The sequence below is a fragment of the Pimephales promelas genome, chromosome 7 (assembly GCF_988280905.1).
Source record: "Pimephales promelas chromosome 7, fPimPro1.hap1.1, whole genome shotgun sequence".
Classification (NCBI taxonomy): Eukaryota; Metazoa; Chordata; class Actinopteri; order Cypriniformes; family Leuciscidae; genus Pimephales; species Pimephales promelas.
The window spans coordinates 23,346,848-23,361,918 of record NC_142775.1 but is presented as its reverse complement, the minus strand read 5'-3'; the positions used below and the strand labels follow the sequence as shown (position 1 = coordinate 23,361,918).

Sequence of the window (15,071 nt, the reverse complement as noted above, 5' to 3'; positions counted from 1 at the left end):
TGAATCTTGTATAACTTATTTTGATAAGTCAGTTTAATTTTATTTAAGTTGAAATGACTTTTAAACTGTATTTTTTTTCAAGATTTGTTATCACAACATTTTTTTCTTTTGTCAAATCAACTTAAATAATTTATTTAGTTGAGATAACTTATTATTTTGAGTTTCTGATGATTAAATTAATCTCCTTCATTGTATTAACTCACTTTTTCCAGTTCAATCAACTTAAAATTTTAAGGCAACCAGGTTACTTACTTTTTTTTTAAGTTAAACCAACAATATTTTTTTACAGTACTTAAATGAAATTAACTTGGATTTTTAAGTGCAATCACACTTACACGACATCCTGTATTATTGGAACCCTAGTGTCAAATAGAAGACACTTGAGTCCACAGGGTGTGTTTAACGTAAAGCTCTGACTGCATTAGAATCATACTGTAATCATTGAGCATGTTTGGCATGTAGGTCTCGAGACATAATGACAAACGAAGCCAACACGTTCAATACAAGATCCAAGCTTTCTGTAAACTTTTTGTGAAGAAAAAAAACCCAAACTGTGTTTCTTTTCAAAGGTTCTGAGATGAAGGTCTTGGTGGCCTGCCGAACTCGTTAAGGTCCCTGAGTGAAGCGCAGCTGTGCCAGAGAGGTCACTAAAAGCTGCAGCTCATTTCACTGCGTTATTTTCAGTCGAGATTTAGAAAGACGCACAGCCCGCAAATCTGGTTTATGTCGCCCTCCTGTTCCTCCAGTACCCCTTCATCATTACTGCTGGAGATGCCAAACTATGAGGGATCTGATGCAGGGAAAATGCTACAAGGATGGATGGCTCTTCCCGTAATTACAGACTCTCTCTTATCTTTGGGATGGAATTAAAAACACATTCCATGCAGACAGTCTCAGTACTGGCCTGCGGGAAGCAAATAAAAAGAGACTGCTGTTAGAGAATTGGAGAGGACTTTGGCAGTTTGATTAGAAACCGATGTGATCACGCTGTACGTTATCTGACAATGCAAAGAGCACATAGAGTGACAGGAGGTCCAGAAGTCAAGTCGTAAAGGCACAAAATCTTGAAAGGCATGTATATTTTTTTTACTGTTTTAATGAAAAATTACTTTACTTCAAATAAAAACAACCAAATACCTGGACATTTTGACAGTGAATAAAACACAACGGCGCAATATAATTAAGCAAGTACCTGTTTCAACAGCAAGTCTGCGCTGCTAGAAAATAACCACAAGATCTGGGGCCTCATTTATGAAATATTGAGAGCGTGCACGTGTCTCTCTTCCTGATGTGAAATGTTTAAATTGCAAATGATCTTGAAATTGCGCGGCTGAATGGTATCTTGTAAACACAACTTAATTAATGTCATTAAAAGAGCACCAGTCAATGACCAAATGCTTTACTTTGAATTGGTTAGATTTCCAAATACCTGCAGTCCTCCGACTCTCTGCCACATGGAAATGTGCAAGTCTGCTTAGGACCTAACATGGTGCTAAGCATTTTTTTTCCATATCAAAGTCTGTTCTTATAAATATGAACATTGTTGTGGAATTTAGCGTACGCACACTCGGAGTTCATATCTTCATATTATATGCACGTTTTATAAATTATGTCCCTGGTTTATCATCTCGGGTTTCTGCCAAATGAAAGTTTCACAAACAAACTGGCAAAAAAATGTTTTGCCTACATCCAAAATGAAAATGATCAGTATACAAAACCCATTTACAAAAACCGCTTTATTTCCGTACCATTTATATCATTACAAATATACAGCTTTTCAACTTGTCAATGATGTTTTCAGGTATGATACAATGTGAAATTTGCATTATACAAAAATATAAATTTATATATTAAAATTATATATATAAAATTATAAATGTGACTTAAAAAAATATTTCTTCAAATGGCAAAAGGAGCAAGAAATAATTTTACATGGGCGTAACATCTAGCCAGCCAGTTTTTTGGGGAGGTTATTTTCAGTCTCTTTCCAGAATACTCTGGGGTCCATTTACATGCCCGCTGGTCCAAAGATCTCCACACAATCAATGAGAATGCACTCCACTATTTGGTTCTGGTACACCATATTGACTTCCATGTTTCCTGACTCAAACTCAGGCCACATGAGAGTCGGTCCAAACACGATGCTGACGCCCTGGGTCGACATTAAGTTTTTCTTTGACTTCGTCAAGACTCTGGAAAACAGAAAAACAAAGGATCATTGATGTAATACGATAGCAATGAATATAGTTTCTCGTGAAGATCCTTAATGGAAGAACTGACTATGGCGTACAAGTACAACCATTTGCTCCAAGCTTAAAGTGTGCACGTTTCCTGTCATAAAAACCTACTTAGAACACTGGTGACGGCCCATCGGCAGGGTGTTTTTGAGGACTTGTGCCTGGTCTTTGGAGGCATCTGAGCGCACTTTTAGCAGAATGTCTCTGAGCTGAGGTTTGGCTGTGGTGGAGAGACAATCAATACTGGGGTATTGGAGGACTCTTAGAAGGAGCCAGATTGGAGCCCTCTGGCTCTGTTATGGGTTGAGGCCTGGAAAGGGAGGGAGGGATTGTGGTGGAGGGCTGCCTTCCAAGTTGTCAACGGGATCCTGACTAAGAGGTGGGAAGCAGGCTTAACATTTTGAAGTAAACTTTGCGTGGTTTTACAGCGGCCCAGTCCTGAAAGGTACTGATTAGGAGTGTGTTGGGTTTACTGCACTCACGTATATCGTACCGTAGTGTAACCGACGTACGTCCTGTGCCATCTACATTTATGGTCACATCTATCAAAATAATGATCTACAATTATGCAATGCAATTCAACGATCTATAATCCCCGTGTTGTTGTCAAAATACTCACGCACAGGCTTCCTCGACTAGACGCGTTCAGCTGTAAAGAGGTAATGATGGTGCTACATGCGACGTACCTCCGCGTGTGTTATTAGGACGTTGGGAAGCCATTTCAGCTGAGAAACACAACTTAAGAGGCAGGCCAAGCGCTCTCAATAATTCCCCATTAATGTGTATAATTAACCTCGGCCATTTCGTTTCCCCTGTACATCACAGCTAGACGCTTGTCCTGCCATGAGCATTTTAACCTAATTAGCGCACTATGATGTAAGGATCTCGTCTGCCATTGCTAATGGTCTGCTAATGATCTTAAGGAGAGAGACTTCATTTCCTGAAGTGATTTTTCAAAACATTAAATATGAAGCTTTTTGTTGAACCTTTTAGTGTTTTTTTGGTAATTATTCCACTGTGAGACCACTATATACATGACCCCCACACCCATTCATATTCATCCCCGCTATCAGTAATGCCAGATCGATTAAAATCATGATAGAAGCTTAATTACAGTCATTATCATTTTCAGTTACAAAAGTATCACATATTGAGAAGTGCAATACAAAGACACTTTCTAGCAGGCAAAAAAAAAAAAAAGAGAGAAAAAAATTCAGATCTTTAGCCTGTAAACACTGTCATCAAAGAGAGCCATGTAAAGGACACGAGTGGCATATTTAAATATGATATATCTAAATTATATAAAATGGACAACATTTTTTAATTAAAAAAAAAAAAAACAAGTATATATATATATTTGAGTTTCAAAACAAAAAAATATATAAAATACATTTAAAAAATAAGTGTAAACATTTGCATATGTATATATGTGTGTGTGTGTGTGTGTGTGTGTGTGTGTGTGTGTGTGTGTGTGTGTATATATATTTTATATAGAATATTATATAGAATTGATATAGATAGACTAGTTTATATAGAATCATTTATATAGAATATTATTATTTATTATTATTAAAATAAGTTTGTATTGACATAATGTCTATCACCAACCATCAATGACCTAAGCAGCATACATAAAAACAAAAACATGTATGAATATGAATTAATTTATACAGTTTATACAGTATAAAAATCATTAAGTCTATGGAATGTCCCCATAAAACAAGTATGTGTGTGTGTTTATAATATATACCCCATTATCATTTTTAAAACAAAGTTCTGTGTTAAAATAATGTTTATCACCTACTTTTCGCCAGATATGTAAGAGAGTGCATCTTTGTACACCTCATCTAAATGAACACTTTCAGTAAAGAAATGTGTTGATTTGGAAAAGGGAAGGATGCAATCTGCTCCTCAGTATCTGGGTATTTATGGCAAAATGCACTCATTAAACCATCAGCTGACTTGGAGCCCAGTGAAGTTGCTCTGGTGTCTGGGTAAGGGCCAGGCTGTGGGCAGCTTGACCGGAGGTGACTGCATTACGCTTGGTTGAATCTGACAAATCATTGATATCCCGTACATAAGCCGACGTGTACGGCTCAAGATGCCAATGGTTATTAATTAGCATCTCGTTTGCAAGCGGGGCATGACAGGAAATGGAGGATAGCGCACAATGCCGTCATTCCCCGCCTAGGAGGCCAGTGCTAATTGGGTCAGCCTAACTGGCTCCTGAAGAATCATGGGACGAATAATAAATTGAGGTGGGGTGGGGGTTACAGAATCGCTCCAAGCTTTAAACTGTGTCATTTTCATGTTATAAGACGACGGCACTGACTGAACTAATAAAAGAAATGCTGTGATCAGGGAGGTTTGAGCGTGACTTTGGTTTTCCACTTACAATATTCAGATTGTTCTTTTTTATTGTTTACTGTTCTGTTTTTATTATTATTATGTTTTCTCGTCTGTCCGATAAAAGGTAAAACATTGCTGTGCATATACAGTTGTTGTGGATGTCAAAATTTGCACAGCAGCACTTCTCTTCAATCTAATTTAAGAAACACCAAACATAGATGAGAAGATTTTTTTTTTTCTTGGCTTTCCTGATCAGAGGTTTCTCCAGGTTTCTTTCCCAGCACAAAGGCAAACGGAACCTTGAATTACTAACAAAAAACAAAACCTGTGGCCTTTTAAATCACTTGTGGTGAACGGGAAATATGAGCGGTGGTGACAAAACCTCCCACAAAAAAAGGCATAAATAGCACTACTGAGCAAGTGTACTGTTGAGAAAATCTGGTTGCCTTGACCACATCATCACAATGCGAGCACACAACTGGTTATTGAATCCAGGCTGCATGGACCAAAAGAAAAAAAAAAAGAACATTGGTTCCATGCGGGCATAGAAAGCGCCCACAACAAAGAGCTTTTGACTTTCACCACTTTTTAGAAGAGCCAAGTCAGCGCAAAATATAACCTACAAAGGCATGACAGTAGGAGTTCAGACAGACACTTCAGTCAACTATACCTGTTTCAGAGGAGAACGACAGGAAGTGTACAGGCGATAAGTGACATTTGAGCGGATCTCGAGTAACAGCCGCCAAAGTTGCTTGACAAAACAAGCTACTTATGTATGTATTATTATCAATAGTATGCATAAGCTGCATGGCACCTCGTTGTTCTTACTCTAGACTTCCGAATGACTACATTTGCCTTAGAAAACAGATACAACACACACTTTAACCTAATTCACTGCGACGGCACATTCTTTGCCTTTATTCATGGGAAAGTCATCCTGATATTTAGAGAGGGAAAGCAGCAGACAGAAACAAGTATGACTTAAGTGAGAATATAAAATAAACAGAACCACATCACTTGGCCAGGGTGTGGTGCCCACAAACGAAAAGCTTTGGATTCGAAGCACTTTATTGCTCTAATAGTGAGAGAAAGGAGCAGCGAGAATGTCGCTGTGGAGAAGGAACAGACTTGGTGGCACTACGGGGATTTTCAGTGTCACCACAAGTTCCACTGTAACAGCTTCTTAGTAAGCAGAATAAAAGCTGAATGAATTTTCTAATGCCACCATTCAGTGAATTTATGGTAATGCTTTACCCTTGTGCCTGTGTGTAGATTTGACGACAGATTTGGAAACGCTGCAAAACCAACAGTGATTCCCAATCCCAACTATGGGGGTACAGTGATGGGGCTGGAGAGGCAGCTTGTGTAGATTTACATTCACAGTCAAATATATGTGTACATATATCATCTCTAAAGACAGAAGAATCTACAAATTGCCAAAAAAAAAAAAAAATACAAATCTGCATTAATAAAATATAATTATAAACATTACCACTACTACTACTGCTACTAATAATAATATCAATATTAAATGGAAAACAATATGCTGAATAATATAATATAATAAATATAATATAATATAATAAATATAATATAATATAATATAATAAATATAATATAATATAATATAATATAATATAATATAATATAATATAATATAATATAATATAATGACAACCTTGATAGAGTTGTGGGGGTAAATAACACAAAAAAGCTCAAAACACATTTACAATAATGACATACAATAATAATAATAATAATAATAATACGTATTAAATGTTAAACATTGTGAATAATGAAATACCATAAATAATAATAATAAAAAAACATGTGTCATTAGCTGTGGCAAATGCATTTGTAAAACTCATGACCAATACTGTAGAAGAGGAGGCAGCAGGTTTGTGTTGTAGCATGTTAACGGGAAAGAAAAAAATAATAAAATAAATATATCATGGAATGCAGACCTAGTTTTCTTCAGCACATTTTCAGACTCTCCGAATATCATGTTCCTGTCGTTTATTGAGTGTCTCTCTCTCTCTGTCACACATTAGTGTTTTCTGATTGGGAGACCTGGCATGGGCAACCCAACAGACTTTAGCACTAGTGCCAAAGGGCATGTTCCATTGGGGGAAGGGAGGAGGGGGGCGCTCATCAATCTGAGATGAGTCCTGTGGCCCTCCTGTGCAGGGTGGTAAATGTGCAGAAGGGTAAAGTGGGATAGAACACCCCTCCTGGGAGATGGGGACTAGCCATATGGCCTTCTGGCTGTGCCAGTAGCGCTATCATGGACAAGGACTTGAGCATTGACACACACGCACACACATTATGGTTCATATTAAGTCCTCTGTTCATGTTGCATCCTGTTTACTGAGGCCTTTCGTGGAATATTTTCAGATTGGGCATTATTGTTGGTCTCACTGAAAAAAAATACTGAATGAAGAGAATGTCTTTGGAATTTATGGTGAAATTGTGACGTTCCCTTTATAGTCTAGCCTGGTTTTGGTCAGTTAGTGGTGCAGAGCAGACACAACCTGTGATTGGTAAAGTGGTAGATAGTCCTCAAAGGGATTATTCACCCAAAAATGAAAATAAAATAATTATTTCCTTAATATAGAAAAATCTGTCTTCATGAAGAAGGCGTAGCTAGGTCATTAGATAACTGGACAGTCGTGTAAATGTCAGTCCTTTGCAATTTCGCAATGTAGACATGCAAAAATAAAAAAAAAGGAAAGCAAGGTTTCACACCACAGAAGTTTGTGAAAAGTTTGCACAAACTATCTAAAGCTATCAACAGATATCAAAAAAGCTCAGATACTGAGAGTAAAATTCAAAGATCTCACAATTGAACACAAATGGTCAATTTGTAGTGTTAAAACAACAACCAAACTATCAACGTAGATAGCATGCAGCCACCTAAAATGATTCAGAGGCCGCTAAAAAGTCAAGTAGGGACCTACTACAGTATTTGGTGTTATGGATGGAGACATACCTCCTCAGGTGGTGGAAGAGCAGTTTCATGGTGTTGTGGTTGGGTTTGGGGAGTTGATGGATCAGTTTCTTCATGGCTTGAACCTTCTGTGTGGGCTCCTTAATTTCTGTTGGCAAGGAAGAGATGATGAAATGTTTTGATTTGAGTGTTGCTCCTTCATTTGAACCTCTAGGTTCAGAGAGAAGTTAATGTCTTTTCCATCACTTTTTCATTAACATAGCTCATCTAACATCAAAATGTTCCCTAATACTAGACCATTATCCCTCTCTCTATCAATTATATAGACATGTTCGAGAAGGCCACATGCAGAATGTGTCCCATTCCAAAACGCTGACTTACCAGTCAGCCAATATGTACAGTAATTGAATAGATTACTCCATTTATCAGATTATTTCTTCTTACTTTTGCTGTTTAATTGTTCTTTAAGTCTTTTTTAATTTTCTTTTTAACTTATGTACAACATAATCCCTTTTTAAGCTGCCAAAAAGGAGCAATCAGCATTTAGTCAAACTGTTATGCAGTCATAACCTTATGCAGTTATGAAGCTATGCAAATATATTTCATATAATTGCACGGTTATCTGACACTATTACACTCCTCAGCAAAACTATATTGACTCCATGCCATCAGTATCTCAATCAGTATCCCATGGATGGATGAAATCAAAGATGTTCTAGAAAAATAGTCCTGTCCATCTGTAAAACTACCCACAAAACCTCTTACAATACAACTTTAATTTAGAAGAATGTCCTGTTACTTTATCCTCCACAGAAAAAGACCTGGGTGTTATACTAGACCGCAACTTCGAAAAATCATATTTCATATGTATATAGGGGTGGTGATGGCGCAGTGGGTAAGACACATGCCCTTGGTGTGAGAGACCCGGGTTTGAATCCACTGAGACACCAATATGTCCCTGAGCAAGACACTTAACCCTAAGTTGCTCCAGAGGCATGTGACCTCTGACACATATAGCAAGTGTAAGTCGCCTTGGATAAAAGTGTCAGCTAAATAAATGTAAATGTATATGTTACAATAACAGCCTTTTTTCACCTTAGAAACATTGCTAAGCTATGCAACATGCTATTGTATCTGTTTCTGATGCAGAAAAGTTAGTTCATGCATTCATGACCTCGAGACTATATTACTGTAATGCTTTATTAGCTGATTGTCCTGCATCCTCAATTCTTAGGTCAAGAAAATATGATCATCCAACACCAATTTTATTATCTCTACACTGGTTACCTATTAAGTTCCATATCAATTACAAAGTACTATTACTGACCCAAAGCCCTAAATGGTTTAGCTCCTATGTATGTAATGTACCTTCTATCGCCCTATCCATCGCATTCTTTAAGATCGCTAAATTCGATGCTTCTGGTCATTCCTAGGATATCTAAATCCACTAAAGGAGGGAGGGCGTTCTCGCATTTAGCTCCTAAACTCTGGAATAGCCTTCCTGATATTGTTCGAGGATCAGAGTCACTGTCCCAGTTTAAATCTAGATTAAAGATGCATCAAGCATTCACATAATGCTTACCTTTTATTCCTCTGTTGAATCAGATCGAATGCATTTAATATTATGAACAGCAGCTATGCTAATTATTTCCCATTTGCTTTTCTGCTGTTATCTCGGGACGCTAGTCCCGAAAAAAATGGCGTTCGTCAGCTCCAGATTGTATCCAGCCTCTCACAGAGACTTTAGATGCCCCAACACCTGCGATACGACGACTAAACGCCTGTGAACACTGGCGATATGTTACCCCTAAATTAATACATGATTATAAACTGTAGCCTATTTTTCTATGTACACTTCTTAAATGCACTTTCTGTAAAGCTGCTTTGAAACAATATGTTTTGTGAAAAGCGCTACCAATAAATTTGAATTGAATTGAATTAATATCAAAGCATTCACACCCCTATAATGCCATCATTTTTCAGGCAGGTTTTCAAGTTTCCCACATGAAAGCACATGCGAATGGTGCTAATGGTCCGCAATAGTCCACGTCCATTAAAAGCTGTTATGCTGTAACACAAGCTGTAACCGGTGACCTCCTGACCCCGCTGCTCTTTACATGTCAGATGGCTGATGACCTCAAGGCAAACTCCTGAGAGGCACCAACCTGTGCGCTGACTGTTCTACATCAGAGTCAGTACCTGACCTTTGACACTTTGAAGTTCTCTAAATCCATTATGATGGATATAGCAATGTAGCTGATTCTATTATCTATATACTGTATATATTAAGATTGTATGGTAAAATAAGTAAAAGGGTAATTTATTGTTGACAAGAATCTGGAGGATTAGAGGGTGTTTTAATAATTGAATCGATGATTTTGATCAATATCATTATGGAACCTGAGCAGATGTCGAAATGGAGCTTTTACGGGGCCACCTGTGTGCACTCCAAACTCCCTCAGGTCAAATTTCACCGGAACGAATTTGTTTAAAAGAGTTTTAAAGGACCTCCAAGATTATAAGTCACAAGTTCCTTACATATATACACTCAAAAACATAAAAAATTTGAGGTCGGTAAGATTTTTAATGTTATGAACAAAGGTTGTGTGTATTTGATAAAAATACAGTAAAAAAAGATTACATTTTAAAATAACAGTTTTCTATTTTAATATATTTATTCCTGTGATGGAAATTAAGTCATTACTCAAGTCTTCAGAGTCACATGATCCTCCGGACATGATTCTTATATGCTTATTTGGGGCTCAATAAACATTACTTACTATTAACATTGCAAAACAGCTGTGCTGCTTAATATTTTTGTGAAAACTGATTTACCAGTATTTTCATTATTCTTTGATGAATAGAAAAAAAAAAAACAGAATTAATTTGTAATATGAATATTTTGGGACAATCTAAAATTCCTTACTGTCACATTTGATCAATTTAAAGGGGTGATGAACTGAGAAATCAAATTTTCCTTGAGCTTTTGACATCTAAGAGGTCATCATATTATAAGAATATCCTGTAAGTTTCAGAACTGAAAACGTTAGTCCAATAAAAGCTTTTATTGACACCATCCTCAGCAAAAGACTCGTTTTTAAAAGTGGGGAACTATGGCGTTAAAGAGGATAAAACACAACCCCCGCAGAAGAAGATCGACGCCAACTTCAACACGGCCGGTTTAGCCTCACACCATCAATTTAAACATGCATACACGTATATACTGTTAACGTTCATATTATACTTTTCATATGGGAGAGAAAGTTTTAATGCCGACCAAAGATGTTTTAACAAATGTAATTTAGATACCCATTAAGGTTAAAAATGCACCATCCAATGATACTGTACCAAGTGTAAATCTATTAATTAAATTTCATAATAATAGAAAATTGCAATGCTGTAAATCAATTATGCATGTCTAAACATTTTGAACAGAGCAAAATCTTCCTCCCTCTAAAAACATCACTGGTTATTCCTACTGAGGATGGCTAACAGCTACACCATGCTATTGATGGGATGTGTGCTATGGAAGGGAGCTGGCAGTAGTTATGCCCCCAGTCTACTGTACTGCCCAGGATGCCCCCTGGGCACTAATGGAGCAGATGTCTCCGTGTATACACCGCGCTGGCACAGGCTCGGCGAGCAGATGCCCCTGTCAGATGCCAGGTCTGTCAATTGAGCACAGACAGAGACCATGTTCTAGGACAGAGAGTGAATCTCTGACCCGCTCCTCTAGGTACCACTAACAGAGGGACACGGTTTTGTACTTTTTTATGGAGGAAGTCACAACGTTAGGCCTCGAAATCATGCAAATGATGATTATTATCTAAATAATAATGTTTTAACACAGTATTTTTAATGTCAAGGCCACATAATTACTGAAACAATGTGTGTTATGAACTAGAAATCCTCACTACAGTTTTCATCAACATTCAGTGATTACTTTATTTAAGCAATATCTTTTTTTTATGACTTTCTCTTTAAGCATTATCGCAGTGGAGATCGTTAGCTTTCTTTTGGCTTTGACACTGCATGGCAGTCGGCCTGTAAAATATTTAATCTAGTCATTATTGCTGGCATTATTGCTGTCATTAATTACTTTGCCTTTGGTGGCTAGCATATTGGAGATGGTCCCTTGTCCTGTATTTTGGACAGATGGTGGGACAGTGTCATTAATATAAAACACGTTCAACATGCCTACACCCTAAATCAGCATGAATTCACCATAGTGAGCATTACACCGTGTTCTGATCAAAGGGGATTACTCTCAAAACGAAGGCAATGTTTTGATGAAGGCATGCAGTGGGCATTCTTAGATCAAACCCATTATGCATTCATTTTTATTTTATTTTGAATACATGTTTGCATTATTACTGTACATAACTAAAAATAATTTAGAGATAAGTCTGATGTACTATTTCAAATGTATTATTTCTTTAAATATAGCTATTATTAGTAATTGCTGGCAAATGTGTTTTTCTGTTGTTAAATGACAAAACAGGATGTCACCTCTTGATATTATACTTCAGATGAAACGTTTTTTTTTTTTCTGTACCCATTTTCTGCACAAATGTGCAAACTTTCTAAATCAAACTGAGAGCATCATTGTTTTGTGAAAAGAGCTGATGTACTGTAAAGAATAGATGTACTTTTGGTTACAAAAATCTGTGAATATAATCCAATTACAAACAATGAGACCATCTTTACTGCAGTACAGCTTTGCTTCTCAGGATAAGCCCATCTGCGAGCTTTGTCTGCGGGCTTCTTTAAGCCCCGTCAAGGCAAATATTAGCACACTGCAAATAGTCCTGCAGGTTATGATTAAGATTTTAAATGTATCCCAATTGAATACTTTGCTTTATGAATAACAAAGTCTTAGAGGATCGGCGCTGTAATTTATTAAACATGAAAAACTTCTTGATGAAATATAGAGACTGGGAAGAGATTTATGCGTTTGAAAATATTTCTGCATGCTAGCTTTGCATGGCAATGAGGCCACGTTGCACAAATGAGGAAAGCTGCATAGAATGTAAAGACTTGTGATTCACAGGCTGGAGTTTGAACTGTCAGCTGAAAGAGCATAACATCAGAATAGGCAAACAATTATGTTATGACAGATGTACTGCCTGACGCAGCTCTGATTCGTATTATTTCAGCACATTTCACACTACCATTGTGACAAGTTTCATATAAAATAATGTTAAAAGCCAAACTGGAAAATGTTACGATCTAGTCTTTTTTTAAAATATGCATTTGGTCTTCTTCAAATGTGATATAACGATACAGTCAGCCTGAACGAACTTTCCAGATCACTACACAAACGTTGGATTGTGTGTGTGGGCCCGGAGAACAAAGCCGCCATTTGTCAACAAGTATGTCTTCACTTTGTATAACAAGGCGAGCTTGTCTATTGGACAGGTGGCAGGACAATGTCGCTAAGATACCAGGCAATATGAATAATAGATTTAGTCCATCGTGAGCCAAGAGCTGGTGCCTGCCACATCCACAACAGACACTGAGTGAAAGAATGGAAAATTAGGCCAACTGTTCACCTGAGGACCCCGGGAAGCCCAAATGTTGATTTGCGGGAGTGAGCACATATTGCGCATAAACATACATCGCAAGTGAGAAGATTAAATGTGCTCAGAGCTTCTCACAAATCGCATGAGAAGGGGCCGTTTAAATGTTGGGTGTTAAGCCTGAAGATTACATATGAATAATTTGCCCAAACGTCCAATAAGCCTAAATGAGTTTGAGTTCCACAAAGACTTCCAGAAGCAGTCTGTGATTGGGCAGCTGTCCTAATTGAATGGATCCTTGTCCAAACTACCGTTCCAGAGACCTTTAGTTAATACCACCCAAATAAAGGGCAGCCATGGTTAGAGAAGCTGTCCTAGGCTCTTCTGACAGTGATGGACCAAATACAGAAGATCTGAACCACTCAAATATCAGCAGGATTCACTGAAATTGCTTGTCAGTGATCTGGTGAGATCAGTGAAATGGGCTGTTGGACAGTTTCAGTAAATAAAATGTAAGATGAGCTGCATGCTTCATTAAACCATTCCAGTATTACAGACATGGGAGGAGCTTGGTAACCTACATACTAGAAATCAAGACTTTGTGCCAGCAAGTTACATTTCCCAAGTGTACAGCATAAACAGTCCTGTTCTACAGCAGTAGACTTGTCTCGCAAAAAAGCCAGCTTTCATATATATATATATATATATATATATATATATATATATGCACAAAAAAAAAAAAAAAACCTGTAATTTATGTTTTTATTTCCTGCAAAAAGATCTTGGAAGCCTCATCAAACAATGAGTCAACAATATCGTCAAAGCTACTTTTGGTGCACTTGTCATATAGTACAAGGAATAGAAGGTCACGTTTAGTCAAGTTATTGTAATATATAAATTAACTCATTGTATTCAAGTCAAAAAAGTAATTTAAAGTAGGTTACACTAATGATTTTTTTTTTTAACGTATTCATAAAGCACGACTACAACAGTAAACGGTCTTACCGCATACTGTGTTTTGGTGAGACGTGTTGCAGGTTGAACTAATTATACCTCCTGCTATTAAGGACCTTTTACAGTAATAATTAGTTGTCTAAACACTATCTGTAAGTGATCAGGCTCATCTACTGATTAATTGGGTACAAACAGTTTGCGGTGCTCTGGCCTACATGTGGCGCGAGTAAATATTTATTAGCAAATTACAACATCACCCCAGGCCTGTTCCCATTCTGTCTCACGCTTATCTCCTTCCAGTGGGGATATTATAAGATGCAGTGCTAATAATGATAGCCCTGTGCTTATTACAGTGAGCGCACTGGCCTTTTTGGTCCTTAGATCAAGGTTCTGAGAATATTAAATATTCATTGATTTAAGCAAACTTGTGAAAATAAAACTACAATGCTAAAATAAAACAAGTATGCCGTTTATAGGTTGATTTCGCTAAACAGTGTAGACTAGACACTAACTGTATTTTTCTATGTACATTTCTGAAAGGCACTTTCTGTAAAGCTGCTTTGAAACATTATGTATTGTGAAAAGCGCTATACAAATAAATTTGAATTGAATTGAATTGAGCATAGTGACTCCGTAGCAGTAACAAAACATTGACGGAATTATGGAAACCTGTGTGAAAACAGTCATGATTTTACAGATTCCGATTGGTCACGCTAATAATGCAAAAAAATAATAATAATTTGGAGGTGAGATTTAAATGGGTGACCATCCAAAAATGATGTTTTATATTCGCTGGGTATCCTAAACCATTCCCCCCATGGAGCCACAAGGGAACGTTTTGAAGTAAAAAAAAAAATTAAGAAAATGATTTTCGAAAAAATATTTTGAGGTTAGATTGTTTTTGAAAGAAGTCAAATATGCTCACCGAGGCTGCATTTATTTAATAAAAAATATAGTAAGAGCAATAATATGTGAAAATATTATTACAAATTAAAATAATGTTGTTGTTTTTTCCGTAATTTATTCCTGTGGTGGCAAAGATTAATTGTCAGCATCATTACTCCA

The 15,071-nt window shown here is 37.0% G+C and overlaps 1 protein-coding gene across 2 annotated transcripts in view; it reads right to left on the bottom strand.

Annotated features, from left to right (window-relative positions):
- Positions 1-1,718: 1,718 nt before the first annotated feature.
- The window catches only part of arhgap15 (Rho GTPase activating protein 15), a 38,705-nt gene continuing 25,352 nt past the window's right edge, over positions 1,719-15,071 (bottom strand). For both annotated transcript variants that reach the window (XM_039655600.2, XM_039655601.2), the window contains 2 exons: positions 7,576-7,681; positions 1,719-2,192 (listed from right to left, as the gene is read on the bottom strand). In XM_039655600.2, coding sequence (XP_039511534.2) covers positions 2,009-2,192; positions 7,576-7,681 — 290 coding nt within the window. In that variant the 3' untranslated portion in view covers positions 1,719-2,008. The remainder of the gene's footprint in view (positions 2,193-7,575; positions 7,682-15,071) is intronic.